The sequence below is a fragment of the Cebus imitator genome, unplaced genomic scaffold (assembly GCF_001604975.1).
Source record: "Cebus imitator isolate Cc_AM_T3 unplaced genomic scaffold, Cebus_imitator-1.0 Scaffold8, whole genome shotgun sequence".
NCBI lineage: Eukaryota > Metazoa > Chordata > Mammalia > Primates > Cebidae > Cebus > Cebus imitator.
In genome coordinates, this window is record NW_016107323.1 from 9,900,129 (window position 1) to 9,924,529 (window position 24,401).

Genomic DNA, 24,401 nt, shown 5'->3' on the forward strand with positions numbered 1-24,401 from the left:
TTTTTGAGATGGAGTTTTGCTCTTGTTGCCCAAGCTGGAGTGCAATAATGCAATCTCGGCTCACTGCAACCTCCGCCTCCCGGGTTCAGGTGATTCTTCTGCCTCAGCCTTGCGAGTAACTGGGATTACAGGCATGTGCCACCATGCTCAGCTAATTTTATATTTTTAGTAGAGACGGGATTTCTCCACATTGGTCAGGCTGGTCTTGAACTCCTGACCTCAGGTGATCTGCCCACCTCGGCCTCTCAAAGTGCTGGGATTACAGGCGTGAGCCACTGTGCCCAGCCAATACTTGTACCTTCCTTAATGGGTGTTTGGAAGAGTTAAATGAAGCCATCCATGGCAAACATTTAGCCCAGGGCCAGGCACACCCTAAGTAGCCATTATGATGAAGTAGGTAGTGTTGGGATGAACATACTCATTTTACCAATGAGGAAACAGACCCACAGACATTATGTATCTGCCCAAGGCCATGCAGCTTGTAAATAGCAGAGCAGTGGAGGATGAACTCTGTGCCTACTTTAAAATCTGTAAAATGGGGACTGTCTTGTGGGGTTCTTTAAAGGCTCATGGCAGGCACCATCTTGCTATATGGCAATGGGAAAACCCTATGGAGGGGACAATGAACTTGCTTTGTTGTTTCAAGGCCAGGAACACAAAGTCACCTTTGTCTCTAGGACCTCCCAGGCCTGTCTCTGTCCTTGTCTCTGGCACCAACCAGCTTAGGATGGAAGGAGCCAAGCTCTCGTCATTTCAGCCTTAGCTGGCTTCAGGGAAGGCTGGGGGTGTCCCAGCTGGCTCTAGGAACAAGGAGAAGCCAACAGCAGCCTGAGCCATCTGGATGTGACTGGATATGTAAGGACTGCTGGGGTCCCATGAGGGAAGGCAGGAATGACCAGGCTGGCAGGCAAGTGAAGGGGCATTCGGCTCCATCAAGCACAGTAGACAAAGCAGGAGATCACCGTCTTTCTGGTGTCCCAAGTGTCCTTGTCATAGTAAGGGTGTGCAGAAATCCTAACAGCCTGGAAAAGAGTCAAATCTGGATGCGTATTTGAGATGGAATAGAATATACTCAGCTTGCATCACTGTTCGGAGGCTTTCTGGGCCTCCTGCATCTCTCAGGCTGGAAGTGTACGTGGTCCTCAGGATCTGACCCCCTCCCCTACCACCACTCTGATCTCAGCTCCCTCTTGCTCTCTTTACTCCAGCCACTCTGTCTTCCTTGCCATTTCGCCAATTTAACCAAGTACGTGCCTGCCCCAGGGCCTTTGCACTTACTTTTATCTCTGCCTGAAATGCTCTCCCCCAGATGGCCATGTGGCTCAGTTTATTACCCACTTTGGGTCTTTGCTCAAATAGCATCTCTCAATGAGGCTCCCTCTTACCACCTATTTAAAATCACCCCCCCCTACTGCCTGCCACCAATTCCCAATCACCCTTCCCTGTTTTATTTTTCTCTAAAGCACTCATCACCAGCTGACACGTTTAATATTCAACTTGTTTGCTTATTGTCAGTCTTCCCTACTAGAAGGTATGTTCCATAAGGACAATTATTTTTGTCTTTGTTTGTTTTAATGTTGAATCCCCTGTGCCTAGAACAGTGTCTGGCACATAGTAATAGTAGATGTTCCATGAATATTTTTAAATTCTTCCAATTTCCCTAGAGAAGCTGGCAATCTGCATTCTAAATTCAATTCTGTGCTTTTAAGATAGTGATTTAATTTTACCCTTTAAAAAATCCTTTATGAGCCAAACCAAACATTTTCAGCCTGGATTCTGTTCATGGACACTCCCCTTTCCCCCAGTTTGAGGCCCTTTGTTTAAGTATGTTTCCCACCCCATCAGATAGTCGGAGTGAGTTTTTCCAGATACCTAACTGAGTAGTGATGTGTACTGCACTCAGGGAAACGGAGGAGGGGCAAGGAAAGATTGAGAGATGCATCTGTCTGGGCATTGTTCAAACTTGTGGCTGCAGGTTCTGCTGCAAAGCATCTGGTTTAATTCCAAGACTGTTGGGACAGGGAGGCCAACTGTGGCATTGAACTCCATGCAGACAGCCGCAGCTCCCGTCGGTTCCCTGCAGTGCCCTGAAGTGCTGCATAAATCCCCTGCCAGCCCTGCCCTGCTGGGTCATGTTCAGACACCTGCCACAGCAGCTCAGAAACTCAATAGGCTGTGCATTGTTTTTTCCATTCAACTACAGCTAGCGGAAAACCTTGGAGATTCTGGGGAATGGAACTGCCATCCCTTAGCAAGCAATGCTAAAGACAGCGAGGGGAGAAGCAAGCAGAACCAATTTGGTGCATAATAGGTGCTCAAAAAATGTAAGTCATTATTGTTGAATCAAGTATAGAAGAAACAGGAAAAGGGAATTACCACTTTGCAAGTGTTTGCTGTGTGCTAGAGAGTGTAGCTGGTGTTTAAACTTCTCAGTGAGCCAAGCTTCTGCAGTGGTCCTAGAGCTGGAAATCGGTACCATTTATGTGACACGTACATTTATACTTTTGCTTCTGGTATCCATGGTTGGTTTCCTTCTCCTGGTCCTCCCTGGGCCTCAGGCCTCCTCCTATGATGATGATTTCTCTGTAGTGAGTGATGGGAAAGTGGGGAGTGGTTTGAGAGTGTCCGAGGCTCACCACTAGACTTTCTCCATTTGTTGCCTCACCCTCAACTCTTCATGAAGAGTTGGCCTTCATGAAATATCATCTGCAGGCCCGTAGAAAAACATCTCAGGAGAACATTTTAGGATCACGCTCTACTGGATTAGAAAATGGCTAAGTGACCACCGGGGGTGATGTAATGAGCTTGTGGAGCAGAACCATGCTTCTCCGAGATTCTTTGGTCTCCTCCTTCACAAGGTCAAGTTCCCTAGAAGCAGAACCTCAGATGTGCATTCTTGTACTAGTGATGGACTCAGGGGGTCCTCCAAGCAGGACAGGGCAACAGAGGAAGCTCGGCGAGGGTATGGCTTCACCTGAAGTCTGGCCTCAGCTCAGTCCGTGGGGAGGTCTGGAGTGTGATGGCAGCACAGAGCCATCTTGCCCTGGGGCAAGGGGGCTGTGCTTTTCTACCCTTCTCTTATACATTAGCCATTGGCTTTGGGCTACTCCCTGGTATCTCTGGGCAAAGCAGCTCCAGTTGGCTGAGGGCAATTCTCTGGAAAATGGTGCTGCTATGAGCCCTTTGCGGCTAACACTCCTAGAGGCTGGGATCGGGAGGGTGCACCAGCTGTAGGGGGATCCAGATGGGGGAATCAACAGTGACTGTTACGATGCACCCCCCCCACCTCCCAACTGCATCTCCACCTCCATCCCAGATCTGCCAGTGGACACACAACCTCGTTTCCCTGGGCCTGTTTCTCTAGTTGTTCAATTATCTTTGATGGCTTGAGCATTTTCCTCTTCTGGTCCAGGCCTGGTAGACTGGGGTAAGCACTAGATAAAGAGTCCAATCCTGGGTTGTTAAGTGCACTGAGAGCCCCGAGTGGCCAAGCTGAGATAACCGGGGCTGTGCAGGGTGGCTTCCGGCCTGGAGGGATGGAGTGGGTGGTCATCCCTGGGTAGTCAGCCAGTGAGTTTAGGCTTTGCAGGTGGAGTTTTAGTGGGAAACACAACCCTGGTGTACATGACTGAACATAAAAGAGTGTGAGCAGGCCAGATTCTGCCCTGAGGATGATGGAATTTGGAGATTAGAATTCCTGGGAGGCGATGATGTGCTCCCTTACCCCAGACCTACCTTCCTCCCAGGGTCTCTAAGGGCCGTGTTTTCTCCCTGCTACAAAGCAGATGAAACCTTCAGTTGCAGGTTCAGTTTTCTGGACCAACAGCAGCCGAGGTAGCTCATTCCTGGGACTGAGCCTCTTTGCACCCAGCAGGGGCCAGGGGTTCTCAAGTAGGGGGCTCCAGGGAAGCCTGCTCAGCTCTTGCCACAGGCAATAATGAGACATTAAAGTTCTTTTTCAGCAAATTTCTTTTACAACAGGAGCTGTCTCTCCTTTCTGTTTTTGAAGTGGAAACAATGAAATGCCACATTAATCTGGGAAGATTATGTTAACCACGTGGGGGCAGATGAAATAGCTTTACTGTGAGGGACCTTCTCTGCTACGGGTCCAACCAGCACTCCCCTCTGGTTTCCCCGCACACAGAGATTAAATAATTACAAAGGAATCAGGACAGGAGAGGGAGGTCACTGTATGCTCACCTCCCAAGTTCTCATCTATTCAGCGTTACAGAAAACAAGACCTACAGGGAAATCAGGACCCTCTAGACACGCTGATCTACTTTCCATTTGTTTTTAAAACAATTACTGCAATTTCCATGTGGTCTCTTTTCTCTTACTCCTGGCTGGACCTTCAGAGGGGTGGGGTCGGGGGCAGGTTTGGAGAGAAATGAAGCCTGGCTGAGTTCAGCTGGAGTGACAGTGTTGATGGCGACTCTTTCACACATTCAGCAAGTTTTCATTACATACCTTCTAGGTGCCAGGCACTATGCTAGTGCTGGAGATTAAGCAGTGAACAAAATGGAAAAAGTTCTGCGTGGCTTACATATTGGCAGGGGGATTCAAACTCTAAGCAAAGACACGAACATAAAAATAAACAACTAAAATGATAAGAGCTAGGAAGAAAAATGAGAGTAAAGGAGGCCAGAATGGAGAAACAAGAAGAAAAACTATTTTTATTTATTTATTTAAATATATATATATATATATATATATATATTTCATTTTAAGTTCCGGGGCACATGTGCAGAATGTGCAGATTTGTTACTCACATAAACGTGTGCCATGGTGGTTTGCTGCACCTGTTAACTCATCGCCTAGGTATTAAGCCCTGCATGCATTAGCTATCTGTCCTGATACTCTCCCTTCACCAACACCCCCGTAGGAGCTATTTTAAATTGGGTGGTCAGGGAGGCCCTCTTGGAGGAGGTGGCATTTAGGAACAAATCTATACAAAGGGAGAGAGTAATCTGGACAAGGATCTGCAGGAAGGCTTCTCGGCCGAGGGAAGAGCAAGCGGGAATGTGCTGGGGATGTTGAGGGACCCGCAGGAAGGCCTTTGGGCCTGGGAAAGAGGGCATGAGAAGAGCGGGAGGAAGGAAGGAGACCACAGGGAGCCAGGCTGTGCTAAGGGGTTTAGATTTGAGTCTAGGAGCAATGGGGAGCCACTGAAGACTCTTGAGCAAAAGAGTGACGTAACTGACTTGCTTTTTGTGGGGAAAAGGGAAGGACGTGAAGCATACACATCTTAAGAGCTTAGCTTGATGGCTTCTGCAGATGTCTATGCCTGATTAGTGACTACCCAGATCCAGATATGAAATATCTTCACCCCATGGAGGCCCCCCTCCCACCTCTTCTGAATCCGTAGTCTCCCCTAAATAAGCAACTTATTTGCCTTGATTTCTGTCACTGCCAAATAGCTTTGTCGTTTCTTAACTGTATGTCAATATCATCCAACAGTGTGTTGCCTTTTGTTCCTGGCATCTTTCCCCAAACATGACGTCTATGGGTTCATCCAGGGCATTCTGGTACATGTACCATATCAGAAGCGTCTCTGTCATTGCTCACTGGCATTCCGCTGTACACATAAACCACAACGGCTGGATCTGCTCCCTGTTGGCGGGCATTTGGATGGCTTCCAGTTTTAAGCTATTATGAATAAAGCTGCTGTGGACATTCTTGTACATGTCTTAGAACCTAAGCACTTTTTTTCTTGAGTATATACCTGAGTATACTTCTTGGGTATATACCTGAGTAGAATTTCTGGGCCACAGGGTAGATGGACTTTTAGCTTAATAGATACTGCCAAACAGTTTTCCAAAGTGGTGGCACCATTTTTTTTTTCAGCTTTATTGAGCTATAACTCACAGGTAATATAATTCACCCATTTAAATTGGACAATTCCATGGCTTTTAGTATTCTCACAAGAGTTGTGCATCCATCACCATAATCAACTTTAGAATACTTTCACTGCCCTTACAAAGAAGCCCTGCATCCCCGGCACCTCCCCGGCCTGGGCAACCATTGCTCTAATTTTTATCTTTTATAGATTTTCCTATTCTGTATACTGTATATAAGTGGAATACCACAATATATCACCTTTTGTGTCTGGCTTCTTCGACTTAGCACCATGTTTTCAAGGTTCACCTGCATCACAGCCTATGTCAATACTTCATCTGTTTCTATGGCAAAATAATGCTACATTGCATTGATGCACCACATTTTGTTGATCTGCTCATCAGTTGGTGAATACTGGACTTTTTCTACTTTGTGGTTGTGAATAATGAATGAAAAGAGACAAGGGTAGGTGAAGAAAAACCAAGGAGGAGTCAATTGCATTAAGTCAGGCAGAGATGGTGGCAGTTTGGATCAGCATAGTAGCAATGCAGGCTGAAAGCAGTAGGCAGATCCTAAGTTTGTTGTAAAGGTCAAGCCAATACCATTTTCCGAAAGCTTGAATGTAGAGTTTTTTTTTTTAAGACAAGGAGACATAGGCACAGGGAGGGGAATATCACATACCGGGGCCTATTGGGGGGTGGGCCCTTAGGGTTAGGGGAGGGATAGCGTTAGGAGAAATATCTAATGTAGATGGTGGGTGGATGGGTGCAGCAAATCACCATGGCACGTACGTACCTATGTAAAAAACCTGCACATTCTGCACATGTATCCCAGACCTTGAAGTATAATAAAAGAGAGAGAGAGAGAGGAAGGAAGGGAAGGGGAGGAAAGGGGAGGGAAGGGGAGGAAAGGGAGGAAAGGAAGGAAGGGTGGGAAGGGCAGGAAGGAAAGGCAGGGATGACTGTTAAGACAGCTAAGTCAGATAACTTGCTCGGCAGAAAGACCCTGGATTCGAGTTAACTCTGACCCACACATTGCTGGAAGTGCGGCGGCCTTTCCTCAACAGTGAATGGGAAGAACATGGATTTAGGTGAGGGAATTCTTCCCTCTGGTCCATGGGGTAGCTGTGACTTCCAGCAGGACAATTTCCCTCCTAGGATCTCAGATTCCCCATCTGGAAAATGAAGACACTAGATTTAGTTCTCTTTCTTTATCTAACTGGGTGTGTGGCATAAAGCAGGGACTTGAGAACTAAGGAGTGGCTGAATGACAAGGTGATGTCCTCTCTGGGTTCATGTTTTCCAGGAGCACTAGACGTCTACCATGACTGACACCGTGTTCAGCAACAGTTCTAACCGTTGGATGTACCCCAGTGACCGGCCCCTTCAATCAAAGTAAGTTGCTGCATCTTCCTGGGAGTGGCTTCTTTTGAGTCGAGGTGTTGACAGTTCTACACTTGAAAAAAAAAAAAAGAAGGAATAGCTTCTTTCCCTAAGATAGGGGGAGAGGAACCTAAAGGGTTTTGTCATGAAAACATCTCCCTTAGTTTGAATATTTTGCAAGGTTGGAAGAACAAGATTAAATTCTGAGTCTCATGCACCATAGAATAGGTGGCCTGGTGGACTGGAGAGAGAAATGACCTGGTGTTTAGAACCAGACTTGGGTTCTAGTTCTGGATATGAGCTAATTTACTGTGCGATGATAGGCAAATATCTTCCCCTCTCGGGCCCTTCGTTTCCTTATTGGTTAAATAAGGAAGTTGCACTGGATCAGAGATTACAAACTGGCAGACCGCAGGCTAACTCTGACTTGCAGAAGTGTGTTTAAAACAACAATAACAACAAAAAACAAACAAAGACTTTGGGGCCTGATCATGTAAAAACTGGGAGACTTCACATGAAAGTCCGGATTTCTGCCATGTCTTCAAAAGATCAGAAGACCTGAAAACACTGGACAACAATTTTGCCAACAGTTCAGCAGAAGTCATGTAGCAGCTGATATCTTTGGACTGGCAAGAGCTCTCAGTTTTCCACAGTCCCCATCATTTCTTGTTGGTCTCTAATCCTGGCCCACTGTGGACAGGTCTGTTACCCACCCATCCCACTTGGTCTCCCTGGAATAGATGGCCTCTGAGTTTCCTTAACTGTGAACTTCTGGGGATCTTATATTAGACGGTATTTTAGGGTCAGTTTAAGAGTTTAAATTCTGGGTAGGACAGTTGAGGATATGGTTATTTTTGTAAAAAGAATAGATGTCAGGGTGTAGTTGTTGTGGCCCAAAGAATGTAGAAAGATTTTTTTTTGGGGGGGACAGGGTCTTGCTCCATTGCCCAGGCAGAAGTGCAGTGATGCAATCATAACTCATTGCAGCCTTGACCTCCTGAGCTCAAACAATCCTCTTGTCTCAGCCTCCTGAGTAGCTTGGACTACAGGAATGCACCACCATGCCTGGCTAATTTTAAATTTTTTTTGTAGAGATAGGGTCTTGCTATGTTGTCCAGGCTGGTCTCAGACTCCTGGGCTCAAGTGATCCTTCCGTCTTGGCCTCCCAAAGTGCTGAGATTACAGGTGCGAGCCACTGCCTCCAGCCTACAAAGGCTCTTTGGCAAAGATTTTTCCTTATTGGAGAGCAGTGTTTCTCTAAACTTGGTCATTTGAGTACCACTTTTATAATTTTTAATTTATCTATGAAATATCATTATTGTTATTATTTCTTAATTGGCTACTTACAAAACATTAACACTTCTATTTAACAAGAACATTTTTTATCACAAATGGATGTAAGTGGATAATTAGTTCATGCTTTCTATGAACAAAGGTAACCATAAAGATAAATAATTAAAAGAAACAATGTTATTACAGTCTAGCTATAAACTGTAGCCTCACAGAGGCTCTGAGCCTGAGACTTGCTTTCCACTTAAAAAGGCAGCCAGCAAGTGGTAGAGAAGTGTTAAAGTCATGTAAGAACCCATCTGAGACGTTCTCCTTGAAGTACATAAGGTTGGAAAGGAGATTGAAATGAGAATGTCTTTCTTATTAATTATTTAATATTGCCCTGTTATTTACTATCTGATTAATTTCTGTTCTAATTTCTATTAAATAATCCTTTCCCGTTTTCTTAAGCTTATTCTATTACTCTCTAAATACTTAGGTTATATATTTACCTCAATATAAAACTTCCCTCTTTTCTAATATTAGTGATTTTAAATGTGATACACAAAGCACCACATTCAAATGATCTGACAAACTTCAACATAGTTTCATTGTTTCTCATTTTTATGTATTTTAAATTTATCTTATGATTTCTACTTTAACTCAAGAGTGATTTAGAGGTATATTTTAAAATTTCTAAATGTTTGAGGATTCTTAATTTGTTACTTTTTGTGTTATTAATCTCGAGTTTAATGGCATTTTTTTTTGAGAATACAACCTATATGATGCTTAGTATTTGAAACGTGTTAAGATTTGGCTTATAGCTAGATCTTAGGATACACTCAACAAATACGTAAGAAAAAATGTGTCTTCTATAATTATTGTTTGTAAGGTCACTCACATATCAAAATAAGATTATTAATTGTGTTCATAACATTTGTTTACATTCACTACTTTTTAGTCTACTTGTATTATGTTGAAATCTCCTTCAATCACCATGGATCTGCCAATTTCTCCTTGCGGTTCTATGAGATGGCTATGGATTTGTAGTTGATCTATATTACTGAAAAACTGAACCTTTTATCATTACGTAATGTCTCTCTTTATCTCTAATAATGATTTTTTGTCCCAAACTCCCTTTCGCGATATTAAAAAACATCAGCTTTCTTTAGCTAGTAGTTTTTTTTTTTATCCTTTTAAATTTTTAATCTTTTAGTCCTCTTACATTTCAGGTAAGAGAATGTAAAGGGTATTTTTAGCCAGATTTTGTTTCTTTTGTTGTTGTTTAATTCAGAGTGGTAATCTTTGTCTTTTAGGTGATTATTTTAATCCATTTACAGATAATATAATTATCAGTAAACTCTTTCTGTAAAGGACCAAATAGTAAATGTTTCAGGCTTTTCTGGCTGTGTAGTCTCCATTGCAGCCACTCCACTTTCACTGCTCTAGTACAAGATCAGCCATAGGCAATGTGCACATGAATGGGCATGGCATGTTTTTTTTTATATGAATAAAACAGGCGGCTGACTGTATTTGGCCTGTAGGCTATAGTTTGCTGATCTATTATATCGTTTAACTTTTCTACTCTCTTGCGGTTGTTGCCTCTCTTTTTCTGTAGTTCTTTTGTTTCTCTCCTTGTCTTTTATTTTTATTAATTGGTTAATTGGGCTTTGGGCTTTACAAATTCTATTTTTCTCTTTATTGGTTTTGAAGTCATAGGGTTCATTCCTATGATTTCCATGGCTATCCTTTAAATGTTACCATTCATAACTAATCATATCTGGAGTTACTCATTGTCTCAACATCTTCCTCTAGACAGCACAAGGTGCTTAAAACACCCTAACAATATTTTAATTCCAACCCTCCCTACCTACATGCTACTCTTCTCTAGTATCTTAGTTTAATCCTTTATTTAACTCCATATTCTGAATATGGAGTTAAATAAATATTGTCCATATTTTCTTTAACTCCATATTCTGGATATGAGCTAGTTTACTGCGTGATGTATTAGACATTATTATTGTATACTGGAATTTAAAAAAAAATTGCCTGTCTTCTAGTTTCTTGGTTAAATGTTCAAATCTTCCTGGATCTTGGTCCTTCTTGGGGCCACTTTACTTATTCCTGAAGTATAGCTTTTCATTTGGTAAAGTTCTGTTGGTAAGCTCTCTCAGACTGTGTGTATCTCAAAACATCGATTTATCTCTTGTTATTGAAGGTTACATCATTCTAGGTGGACTTTGAAGGAATGGTTGTGCTTTCAAATGTCTGTTAAGAGTCTTAAGTCAACAAATTGCCTTTCCTTTGTAGATGATTTTTCCCTCCATGTAAGCCTGTCTTTTTGATGTTCTGTTGTGCAATGTGCTTAAGTGTGTATTTCTTTTTTTTTTTTTTTTTTTTTTTTTTTTTTTGGTTTTTTTTTTTTTTTTTTTTTTTTTTTTTTTTTTTGTGCATGTTGTGCTTCCTCAAACAGTGGATTCATGTTTTTCGGCATGAAAATTCTAGAAATTTTCTAGTTCTAGAAAATTGTCAGCATTATCTCTTGAAATTTTTTTTTCTTCGGTTCTCCCTATTTTCCCTAACTGGAATCAGTTAGATAAATATTAGACCTCCATGTTGCTTATTCAAGTCAGGGTCTTGCTCTGTCTGTTCTCTCTTTTATATTTCAAATTGCTTTACCTCTCTGCTGCATTTTGGGTAATCTCTTCACACCTTCCATCCTGGTATACTCTGTCTTAGAGCATATTAATTTGCTATTAAATCACCCATTGCATTTTAGAATTTAGTAGTTACATGTTTAATTTCTAAAAATTATTTTTCATTCTTTTTAGTATCTTCCTGACCATTTTTAAATCTTTTGCCCCTTGCTTGTTTTTTAATCCACATTGTATTTCTTTAAATATTTCACATGTAGTAACTTCACATTCTGTATTCAATAATTATTATACCTGAATCAGTGGTATGCTGGGTATGCACCATAAAAGCTCATTGGAATGGATGTTAAATTTTCAGGAATTTTGTAAGCCAGTTAATAAACGTGGCCATTGTTAAAAAATTGTTATAATTTTAAATTATAATTCAATTATAACTTATTCCTGGCCAGGAACTGTGGCTCACACCTGTAATCCCAGCATTTTGGGAGGCCAAGATGGGAGGATCACTTGAGACCAGCCTGGCCAACAGAGTGAGATTCCATGTCTACCACAAATTAAAAATTAGCCAGATGCAGTGGTGCATGCCTGTGGTCTTAGCTACTCAGGATGCTGAAACAGGAGAATTGCTTAAACCCAGGAGTTCAAGGCTGCAGTGAGCTATGATTATGCCACTGCATGCCAGCTTGGGTGACAGAGAGAGACCCTTTCTCTAAAATGAATAATAAAGTTATATTTATAATTAAATCATATTACACGCAATTGTGATAAATATTCAAAATTAATCATGTTTCAATTATTTTATTAGGTTTTTTTTTTTTTTTTTTTTTTTTTTTTTTTTTTTTTTTTCTGAGATGGAAGTGCTGTGGCACAGTCTCGGCTCACTGCAACTTTCACTTCCCAGGTTCAAGTGATTCTTGTGCCTCAGCCTCCCCAGTAGCTGGGATTACAGGCATGTACCACCACACCTGGCTAATTTTTATATTTTTAGTAAAGACAGGGTTTCACTATGTTGGCCAGGCTGGTCTTGAACTCCTAACCTCAGGTGATCTGCCTGCCTCAGGCTCCCAAAGCACTGGGATTACAGGTGTGAGCCACCACGCTGGACCTGTTTTACTACATTTTGATATTCTCTGCTATTTATGTCTACTATGCCTGTAAGGTAGAAATACTATATAAAGGTATGCTGCTGCATGTTTATTCCCAGCTCTTCATTTAGTCACATCATGTTGGCATTTGACATCGGCCTCCATGGGGCTCTGTCCCCAGAGATTCAGTTGTTAAACATTTGCCAGCACCCGACTGCCTGAAGCCCCTGACTGTCTAAGTCTGTTGTCATTCCTGCAGATTTTCACTCATAATTACTTGCTCTTTGAATGCTCAGACTGTGAGAATCCTAGGGACCTGCCTTGGGAACATTTTTCTTCAGAGATATTTATGCTTGCTTCTGCCAGGAGGGAGATGTTCTGCTCGTCCAGAAACACTTTGGCTCCCTTTGAGGGTCCTCGCTCCATGTGGGGGTCTCCAATTCAGCTTCCCTGCCCTGTCGGGAGCTTTGCTTCGGCCCCTGGAGTGTAATGTTGGTATTTGCATTGGTTTATTGCTCACAGCTCCCTGTTCTGGATTCACTTTGCTGGATTTCCTTTTTAAAAATTGCTTATAAATGTATAATTAATGTACCTTCAGTAGTATAACATTAGGGTAATTTAAATCATAATTTTATAATTTTATATATATATATATTTTAGAGATAGTGTCTCACTCTGTTGCATAAGCAGGAGTGCAATGGCACAACCATAGCTCACTGTAGCTTCGACCACCCAGGCTCAAGCGATCCTCCCATCTTGGGCTTCCTGAGAATCTGGGACTGTGGGTGCACATCACTGCACCTGAATAATTTTTTGTTGTTGTTGTTGTTGTTTTTAAGTAGAAATGGGGTCTTGCTCTGTTGCCTAGGCGGGCCTCAAACTCTTGGCCATAAATGGTCTTCCAGCCTTGGCCTCCCAAAATGCTGGAATTACTGGCATGACCCACCATGCCCAGCCACAATTTGATAATTTTAAACATGTATATACCCATGAAACCATCACAGTTATCAAGATAATGAACATACCTCTCACTCCGCAAAACTTCCTCATTACCGTTCATAGTTCCTCCTTAACCCTCCCTCTCCCCACCCATTCCCAAGTCGTCATCACTATTTAGCTATAAATTTGTTTGCATTTTCTGGAACTTCATATAAATGGAATCATCCAGTGTATACCTTCTTTGCAAGGGAGCTATCTGTCTTCTTTCATTCAGTGTAATTATTTTGAGATCCAATCATATTGTTTTGTATATCAATAGTTTGTTCCTTTAAATTTCGGAATAGTATTTCATTATGTGAATATGCCACAGCTCATTTACCCATTCATCCATTGATGGATAGTGGGTTTGGGCTAGTACAAATAAAACTTTGTATTGACACATAGTTTTATTTCTTTGGGGTGCTTACCTAAGAGTGGAGTGTTTCAGTCACACGATAGATGCTGGTTTAACTTTTTAAGAAACTGTGAACTTTTTCAAGTCGGTTGTACCATTTAAAATTTCCACCAGAAGTGGATGAGAGTTCCAGCTTCTCTACCACCTCAGCAGCACTTGGTATGAGCAGTCTTTTTAATTTTAACCTTCTTGATGTGTGTATAGTGGTATTTCATTGTGCTTTTAATTTGCATTTCCCTGATAATTAATGGTGTTAGACATACTGAGACTGGGTTCCCGGGCATGGGAGAGGCTCAACTCCCTGATAGGATGTGTTCTTCCAGACTCTTGGTCCCTCACTCACCCAAGAATGGGGGAGAGGGCTCCGCCCGGTGTGATAAGCCCCTAAGTTAATATTGGACCCCAAAGAGTTTTGCAGAAAGTGATTTATTTAGGCAGAGAAAGAGAAAAAGCAGAAAGAAATAGAGAGAGAGCAGCTTGCACAATGTCATGGAAGGGGATCCAGAAATGGAATCTGCACTGATGTGAGGGAAGGGGACTTTTCACCTGGGAGTAATTCCCAGCCCATTCAGATTTTCTGTTCTGTGAAAGGAGTTCCTTTAAACTTCCGCTGGAGCGATTGATCTTTGATCCCCACCCCCCACCCCCCGTGCGTGAGAAAGTTAAAGACCTCTAAGCTCCTGGATGGAGACTTGGGTGGAGGTATGGCGCTGGGAAGTTCTTGCCTTTGAAACTACACCCCCTTGTGGACCTGGGAAGAGAATACATTCCCTCAATACTCATAAAATTTTTCCATTCATATAACTCTTTGTTGAAGTATCTTTTCAAATCTTTTGTCGATTTTTAGAATCAGGTAATTCATTTTCTTGTTATTAAGTTTTACACGTTCCCTTATATTATAGATAAAATCCCCTGCGTATATACATGTTGCAAATACTCTCGCCAAGTCTATAACTTACCTTTCCTTTCGATACAGAGTCTTTTGAGGAGAAAACTTTTTTTTTTCTTTTTCTTTTTCTGAAATGGAGTCTCACTCTGTTGCCCAGGCTGGAGTGCAGTGACATGATCTCAGCTCAATGCAACCTCTACCTCCTTGATTCAAGCAATTCTCCTGCCTCAGCCTTCTAAGTAGCTAGGATTACAGGTGTGTGCCACCATGCCTGGCTAATTTATTTTTGTGTTTTTAGTAGAGATGGGGTTTTACCATGTTGGCCAGGCTGGTCTTGAACTCCTGGCCTCGTGATCTGCCCACCTCAGCCTCCCAAAGTGGTGGGATTGCAGGCATGAGCCACCAAGCCTGGCCAAGGAGAAAAAGTTTTTTATTTGAGGTCTATTTGGTTGATTTGTTTTGAAAGGGAGAGGGATCTTGGAGAATTTCCTGACTTCCTAGAAATCCCAGAGCTGCATTTTTAAAAGTTTGCTTTAATTTTTTTAGGATCTAATTATATATTGGTGAAGGGTCTTTTTGAATATTTAGTCCACCCATGTCCTCCCAAGCAAATGTTTCATGTCTGTTTACTACTTCTATCTAATACCTCCTTCAGTTCTACAAGCTTTACAGTTTTGAAGATACTATTGACCTCTGTTGCTTTCATTTTTCATAGGAAATTGCTAGTTTCCAAAGCCCTTTTCATGATGTCTTCTTGGAGCCAAACTTATTTTGCAGAGAATATTTCCTCAGCCAAAAAGTGTGTCTCTGTAAGATAAACAGTTGCCTGAAGGGTGGATGGAGTAAAATATTTATTTTATTTAAGAAATGTCAGATAATTAAAATCCCATCCATAAGAGTTTACATTAGTCAATATGAAGCCAAACAATTTGCCTTACAATTAAATTAAAATTATCCAAACAGTCTGGACCCCATTTCATTAAAGCGCTCCTGGGCTCCCATGAAACCTCTTGGCATTCTGAACGCATCTGGCTGGCTTGATTGCTGCTGCCTTTTCTTCAGATATTAAAATTATTTTCCAATAAATGCTAATGGGTGAATTACAGTCATCACACATGCTAGCTAGTCTGCTGCAGTGGTGGTGAACTAATGCAGACACTTATAATTTCTTTCTCCAGTAAATTAACAAATCTAGTCTTAATTAACTGCTGGCTAGCCAGATACACTTCCTGCTTTTGTTATTTTCAAATGTCTTCCTCTCTCACCCTCCTTGAATTTAATGATTACGTTTGAAACCAACAACTAGGGAATTTGAGAAAAACGAATGCACCTGCTCCGTGCTTGGTTAAGGCAATGGTTCAGTTCTTCATGTTAAGAATGCATGGGGAGGGCCTGGCATGGTGGCTCACGCCTGTACTACCAGCACTTTGGGAGGCCAGGGCGAGTGGATCACAAGATCAGGAGTTCAAGACTAGCGTGGCCAACAGGATGAAATGCCGTCTTTGCTAAAAATACAAAAAATTAGCCAGGCATGGTGGTGGGCACCTGTAATCCCAGTTACTCCAGAGGCTAAAGCAGAGAATTGCTTGAACCCAGGAGGTGGAGGTTGCAGTGAGCAGTGAGCCAAGATTGTACCTCTGCACTCCAGCCTGGGTAACAAAGTGAGAATCCGCCTAAAAAAAAAAAAAAAAGAATACATGGGGAGAAATGCTGGTCTTTCACAGTTGACACTTCTGCCTACCATTCAAGTCTTCAAGCGAGAGAGTGCCAGACATGAGAGGTGGAAACTGAGGCACAAAGAGAAGACATGACCTGCCTTTGGTTGCATGCCTCAAAAATGGAGATGCTGGCCTCCTGTCTAGAGTGGAAGAACTTGCTTCCCTCAACTGAGGCACTGCTAGATCTACTGTTCAGGGCTCATTGCTCTACCTGGTATGGTCCTTGTCCCCCGGTGTTTGAAATAACAGAAACCAAGAATAATTACGGCCATGAGATCATTCAGTGATTTCTTCTCAGTGCCACAAAACCATTATTCAAACACATAAATGATCAGCTCAGTTAATTAATAAGCCAAACTGGCTGGTCACTTTAATCAAAGATGGGGGTTTCATATCCCTAAGTTGAAGCAGCCTTGTTTTAGATATGCTGAAATAAGGTACTAATGGCTGAAACAAAATGGAAGTAGGTCATCATATTTCAAACTACGTGAACATTGCATCCAGACAGTGTTGATATTCTTATGATTTCTTACCTAACTTTATTCATTTCTTTCTTTCTCTCCTTTCTCTGCCTTCCTTCAGTGAGAAAGAACAGTGAGTATTTTATAATACTTCTATTTTCCTACAAACTGTATTTTATCTCTTTTTCTGATCAAGGTGGCTTGCCCCTGAAGAGAGATGGTTAAAAAAGGAACTAGCAAATTTTAAATATCTTTTTAAAAAGCTAAGTTATAAAAAACACCCACACCCATCTTAAGAAAAAAAAATTTATAAAATAAAGAAAACCTCATACCAAACTTGATAAAAGGATGGAAGGTGTTTCTTAAGTGAGCCCTGAATTCTTGTTAGTGATTTGCAGGATTTCAGCACATTTATTGACCACTCAGTGCTCCTGTTTCTGCGGCATTTTGCTGGGGAACACTGTTCTGTGATAAGGAAAATGTTAACTCTAATAACTGCTATCATTAATAAAAGATGACGAGGAACAGGGCAGGGCTGTGGACTGTTATGTGCTGTACATTGGGTCTTTGTCACCTCATCAGAGGTCATCTTGATTTCCCAGAAAACACCTTTGACGCAGAGGCCCTATCTTTTCTCACAACTTTTGCATTTTTAATTGGATTCATTTCCTAAATATGCATGACAGATTGGATGCCAGGTCTAATAACTGGGCAGCCAGACTGAAAAGCAGCCCCATCTTCAGTTGGGTGCACACATTCAGAAACTATGGAAAGTCATTTTTACCTCCCCTCCCTGCAATCGTGGACCCTGGGACTCACGGTCCATGTGGCTTGGGACACAGCCCTTCACCTCCTTGAGCCTTGGTTATCTTGTTTGTAAAATAGGCACAATAATCCTGTCCCTCCATCCTCACTGGCTGATGGTCAGATCAAATGAGATGTGCAGGAAAGCTTTATCAACTGTAAAGCTTAATCAAGCAAAATGAGATGAAGTTATGAATAACAACCTTGCCTTACCCTTATGTTTATATAGAGGGATCTTGTACAATTTTTTTCAGCTTTTTTTGGACCCAAATAACCACATTATCGGGGCTAGAATGCTCTAAAGATTTAGTTAACACAGCTAATACTTAGGAGACCCAGAAAAATTCTTCTTCCTACCCTGTGCCTCAGTTTCTTCATCTGTCAAATGGGAGCTTTGAACAGGCTGACTTGTAAAGACTATTTGAATACAAGTACTGTTGTTGGCTGGTAGGACCCTGCACAGGGAAGATCTGTATTCTATGAAATCATGAATATATTATTCAGACATGCTGGAGAGAGATGCTGAGTCCTTGTCAGATTACAAATATGAACATCACAAGAGAGAAGTTCATGACTCCAGAGAGAGGATCTCAAGGCTCTTAGAGGCATCATGAATGCTGCAGGTTGAAAGGTAGCATGTTCATCCTCTTCCCCTCTGTCCTTCATCCCCAGGCTCCTCCCATCCCTCCCTCCCTTTCTTCCTCTCTTCCTCTATTGTAAACACTCATAACAAGTACCTACTAAATACCAAGCACCACGCTAAGCACCAGGGATGCACAGTTAGCCACATATAAAGATATGTCTAGTGGAGTCTACAAACAAATCAAGGGCCAGTCACCAACAAATGTACTCCAGTATGTACAGAGCTATAATCATAGAATCACAGTAGACTGTGGAGCACAAAGATAGCCACCTACCTCAGACTTGAGGGTGATGATGGAGAGCTTCCTGGAAGAAGTAATGTGTAAGCTAAGACCAGGAGAGGGAGGATCGCTAAGTGGGGAAGACAGAGGAGCTCCCAGTGGGGGACACAGCATCTGCCAAGCCCAACTGTGAGAGAGAGCATGGGATTTTATAAGAACAGAATGGAATGCAGTCTGGCTAAAAAGATTAGCGGAAGCCCCAGGTCCCCTTGGCATTCTGAGGATGTGCCAAGGAACCCACAGCATCCCTTCTGCACCCCATTAGTCTGGTTGGGGTAAATTTCATCCAAAGGGGTCTTTACACCAGCTGGGCACATGCAAATGTCCCATGGTATGGCTGCCCCTCCTTTTCTTCAGGATTCATTAAAATCCCATTCACTGTGCTATAAAGAGACTTCCTGCAGACACCTGCCCATGTTGGCATCCAAGGGGAAGGGAGGGGAAGAAGAAGAAAGGAAAGAAAAAGGATTAATTTTCTGCACACCTCTGCTGTTGAATGCTTCAGAGCCTTCATGCCCTGATAGCACTTCCATCATCCCACTCCTTTGGGGAGTTATAATTTATTAATAGAGACATCTGGCGGGTATTTATTATGTGACTATTGTGTGTATGCAATGAAGAATCAAGGTGGGAGGCAGGAAGGATATGGGAGGCTGCCCTTTGCAGTATTTCAGGGGGAAACATCTGTGGGGCTTCCACCTGGCGGCTGATTTCCTTTTGTCTCGGGGGCTGCTGATGCTGGCCTTGGTGGGTGGCTTCATTCTGATTCCCTCGTAGTGCACCTGAGCAGGTGCCTTCGGTTAGCAGATGAAGCCCATCAAGAAGGCCAGTTCCTCAAGTCCTGGACCACCCTCTCTCCACTCATGATTCTTAGCAACTCCCTTTTTCCCTTGTGAGTCTCAGGCATCTTTAGAATTTTTCTTAGCAACAAAACTCTTTCTTTGAATAATATTTTATTCAGAAGCTAAATATTTGAGACAGATAAGAGTGGAGCTGGATAAAGACCTTTAGCGGCTGAAAGCATTGAAAATAACATGGTAAACATTATACAACTGCAATTTAACATAATGCTAAACTGTAAAATAAGTGTAGGAAGCCTAACAAGTTTCACTCTTTTTTTTTTTTTTGCCATGCTGAATAATGCATCAGTTAGCTTTTGCTACGTAACAAACCATCTTAAAACTCAGTGGCTTAGAACAGTTATTTGTTGTCAGGGATCTGGGCTTGGTGAATGGCTCCATGGACCTTGGCTAGGCTCGTTTGTGCAAATTTCTGCAAAGAGCCCAGAAATCTGTATTCTGGCTAGCTCACCAAGTGAATCTTAGTCACGCTAAAGTTTGAGGGTTGGCTGATCTAGGGTGGCTGTGGCTGGAATGATGCATTTCTTTTCCACACGCCTCACCCTCCAACAGGCCTATCCTGGGTCTTCTCAAGGCGATGGCAGGGTATAAGAGTAAACAGAAACACGCAAGGCCTTTGGAGGTCTTGCCTCTGGACCGGCGCACCATCACTACCCTGCATTTTGTTGTCCACAGCAAGTCCTAAGTTTGGGCTAGACTGAAGGAGTAGGAAAGTAGACTCTGGGGGCAGGCATGTGGCTCACACCTGGAATCCCTGCACTTTGGGAGGCCGAGGCGGGCAGATCGCTTGAGGTCAGGAATTCAAGACCAGCCTGGCCAACAAGGTGAAACCTCTTCTCTACTAAAAATACAAAAAATTAGCTGGGTGTGGTGGCAGGTGCCTGTAGTCCCAGCTACTCGGGAGGCTAAGGTAGGAGAACTGCTTGAACCCAGGAGGTAGAGGTTGCAGGGAGCCAAGATTGTGCCACTGCACTCCAGCCTGGGAGACTGAGTGAGATACCATCTCAAAAAAAAGAAAAAGAAAAAACAAGGACAGTAGACTCTGACTCTTTGGTGATCAACTAAAACATCAAATATTAATTTATTTCCCAATGTTTATCTCTTTTTTCTTTCTAAAATTTTTAATTTTTAATTGACCTAAAATAGTTTACATATTTTTGGGGTACATGTGATATTTTGGTACCTATTTACAATGTGAAATGATCAAATCAGGGTAATTGAAATACCCATCACCTCAAACACATATTTATGTTGAGAACATTTTAATTCTAATCTCCTAGTTATTTTGAAGTATATAATGTTATTGTTAACTATAGTCATCCTATTTATTGTGCTACCAAATATTAGATCTTATTCCTTCTATCTACCTGTATTTTTGGACCCATTAACCATCCCGACTTTATTCCTTCCTCCCCTGGAAATACAAATTCTCAAGTCCCACCCCAGATCTTCTGAACCCAAATTTCTGCAAAGGGCCCAGAAATCTGTATTCTGGCTAGCTCACCAAGTGAATCTTAGTCACACTAAAGTTTGAGAAATGATGAACTCCATCACAGGCCACCCCACCGGTTTGCACCATCTTTTCCCAGTAAAAGTGTTTAGGTTCTAGAGTGGGCAAAAAATGCCTTCTAAAATGATAAAGGGTGTATTTTGGGTAGGGACACACAACCAATTTCCTGCTTCCACCTCAAAGGCAGCTCTGAGCATTTCTTCCCACAGTCAGGACAGGGCACATTGGTCTTTGCAGGTTAGCCAATAGTAGACAGTCCCTAGAGAGCCCCCAAGTTCTTCATCATCTGGGGGAAATGTGCTTGTTTCCGTTCCCATTCACATCACACACACCATGTACATTTTAAGTCAGTCATGGGCTCTTGGTGTCTCTATAGTTTACATTTCCCTAATTAGACAAATCTACTGTAATCCTCAGAATGAAGCCTAGGTAAGCCTCGTGTGGTGACATACACCTGCAGTCCCAGCTACTTGGAAGGCTAAGGTGGGAGGATTGCTTAAGCCCAGGAGCTCAAGGCTGCAGTGAGCTATGATACTACCACTGCACTCATGTCTACGCAAGCAACAGGGCAAAACCCTGTTTCTTAAAAAAGAAAAAAAAAAAAAAAAAAAAAAAAAAAGCCTCATTGAGAAATATATACAAACAAAAAAGATATTTGGAACCAACAGTCAAAAGTTCCTTAGATTAAAGCTTCCTCTAAACTCAAGAGCCACAGATCATTAAGATGAGGGGGGTAGGGGGTCTGGAAGAGTTGACCGTGGCCTGGGAGAAAGAAAATGAGATTGAACCATCTGGCTACCTTTCAGAAGAGCAGGATAGCATGGTGGTTCAGAGCACAGGCCTTCCCTCCCAGGATTGGCTTTGCTACAAGCTGTGTGACCTTAGGCAAGTGATTAACCTCTCTGAACCTTGGTATGCTCAAGAGGAGAATAATGTTTACCTCATAAGATATTTCAAAAATTCAACAAGACAGTAAATGTAAACCGTATGACATAAAATTATTCTTAACTCCATTTGAAAGATGAAAAAATTAGAGTCCAGGGAGATGAAATACTTTCCCCAAAGTCACACAGTGCCAGGGTTTGAATGCAGATTGGTCTGAATCTAAAGCTTAAGTGTGTCTTTTTTTTTTCCACTGTTTCCTAACATCTCAGTAGATTCTGGTGTGGGATTAGCGCATCCAGATCGAGAAAGGAAATCTGGGAGCTACAGGAAGGATTGGTCCACGAAGGATATTTCTGAAAGTTCATTTTTTCCAGCATTCATTCCTGCCACTTAAAGTCAGCTAAGTTAGTTGGTCTGTCTCTCCTCTCTCTGTTTGTCTGTCTCTCCGTCTCTCTCTCCTGAATAGCTAAATCAGCTAGGCTCATGTTTGTGCAGATGGGCAAGGAATTGATCTGGATACTCCTCCCACCATGGCTTTAAGGTGTCAGAGATTCCTGATTTCAAACGCAGTCCGTGATCCAGGCTGCATGCTTTGTTTCATTCCACTGGTTTCTTCCTACCTCTGGGTCGGTGATTCATTGTCTTCCCTACTCCTGAGCAAAACATTCTATTCATTCATTCTTTCTTTCCTTCAGATTCAGTGCCCACTATATGTACAGTACTATTAGGTAATTTTTCACCAAATTCCCACTGTGGCAAGGATTTGGGACATAGTTTTATTCCAAAAATATTTAATAATAATTTTTCACTGAATTCCCACTGTGGCAAGGATTTGGGACCCAGTTTCATACCAAAAATATTTAATAATAGTAAGAAAAAGAAAACACAAGTTCACCTTTTTCGAGCATTTACCAAGTCCTAGGATCAGCGCTAAGCACTTCCTATACATGATGTAGTTGACCTTCATAGGAGCCTGATGAGCTCACTGGTAAGTTTTCCCTTTAACAGATGAGGAAAGTAAGTCTCAGAGATGCTACGTAACTTGTGCCTAAGGTTGCACATCCAGGCCAGGCAGTGCCGGAAAAGGAATCAGAGCTATGTGACTCTAAAGCCTACTCCTGTACCCCTGTCTTAAGTTACTGTATCTTCATAGCAGCCAGCACTGTCACTGTAGGTAGCCATCAGTTCTGCTTAGGCTGAAGGGCTACGCTGTCAGCAGCCAGCTAATGAGTGATTATGAAAATGCCAGCACTCACATGGAGAGGCAGTCCCACGAAACGGTGGAGCACATCTCAGTTTGCTTGCAAAGTTCCTGGTGCAATTCATCCCTTGCTAAAACGTTAGGCATCCTGGTAGATTAAGAGGAGAGTCACAATAGCAGGGCTGCTGTTACCTGGGCACTTGGCATGCACTTTCACATTTAATCTTGTCAAGGGCCTGTGATGCATGCCCTATTAACGTTCCTAATTAACAGACCAGGAAACTGAGGTTCAGAGCAGGGCAGAGGCCCAGCACATACTGGCAACAAGTGTCAGATCCAGGATGCCACTCATTAACTCTGCCCAGCCCACAAGGGCTCACATGGGCACACAGTAAGCCCTCTGGATAGTATCTGGATTGGATACCATCCTCTAACTTGTCCAAGGGGAGCAATACTTTGGTCTCTGGCTTTGGTCTTTAATAAGATCCCAACATTAGACTCTGGCTCTGGTCTTAAGGACACAGAGCTACCATCCTGTGTCCAGAAGCCCTTGGCAAGGGTCTTATCTTAAGGACTGATGCTTGAGACCCTCATGCCCACCTGGTTCCCCAACTCAAGAAGACCTAGACAGGCCCTTTCTGTTCCCTGAGAGCAAAAGCTTTGGTCTGAAAAATGGATCTTGTTTCTGTCTGTTTGCTTCTGAAATTAAAACATGAAAATCCACAGGAGGCTTGCAGGGTCCCACTGAGACCAATTGGCGACATTTTCAAACACGATGAGCTGTTTGTCAGCTACGTGTTTTGGAGCAGAGGATGGGGGAAGGCTTTGGAAGGTGCCAGCAGCCTCTGGCAGGGCTGCTCATCTGCAGTCTGCAGATGGAGACAGTTATCCTAGGCGGGGCCTTGCGGGGACCCCCCAGCCCTGCTTATGTCTCTGGAGCCATGTGTGTTCAGACACATGCATTTCCTGTGTGTGCTGACACTGGCAGTGGTGGTGTGGTGGGGTGTGAGGCACTGACTTCAGGTCAGGCTGGTTCCTGACCAGATTGTAAGCTGCAGGAATGTGTCCTTGGAGGGTCTCCACTGGGGACTAGGCCTAGAATCTCACATGTGTTCAGTTTTGGTCACTGAGCTACTTTGTAATGGCGGGAAATAAACAAAGGAGGATCAATGGAGAAATCCAGGAAGAGAGGTGGGGGCAAATAAGGGAGAATAGGGGCAGGTGAAGTGTCCATTTCCATGGAAAACTGATGAAACTTGAGAGATGGCTGAATTCCGTTACGACTGGGACTTTTTGGGAAGGGTAGGTGATCTTCATTATACAGGAGTCCACTGTATCCTTTAAAAGTAATGGGGAGACACATCAGGCTGAAGGATATTGGCACACCAAATGGAAGACCTTCCCAACAGCATGGCACATCCTCTGCATAAAGAGAGTGAGGCCTCCATCACAGGAGGCATTCAAGCAAGGAAGGAAGGCCACCTGCCAGGAATGCCACAGCAGGCAAACTTCAAAGTGATCCCTACCTCCTG

At 42.7% G+C, this 24,401-nt stretch overlaps 1 protein-coding gene across 5 annotated transcripts in view; it reads left to right on the plus strand.

The window, feature by feature from the left end:
• Window positions 1–24,401, plus strand: part of RPH3A (rabphilin 3A) — a 342,231-nt gene that overhangs the window by 259,778 nt on the left and 58,052 nt on the right. For 4 of the 5 annotated variants that reach the window (XM_037743711.1, XM_037743722.1, XM_017543005.2 and 1 more), the window contains exons 3-4: window positions 7,141–7,229; window positions 16,808–16,819. In XM_037743711.1, the coding sequence (XP_037599639.1) occupies window positions 7,159–7,229; window positions 16,808–16,819 (83 nt within the window). In that variant the 5' untranslated portion in view covers window positions 7,141–7,158. The remainder of the gene's footprint in view (window positions 1–7,140; window positions 7,230–16,807; window positions 16,820–24,401) is intronic. The other variant, XM_017543014.2, reaches the window with a different exon arrangement.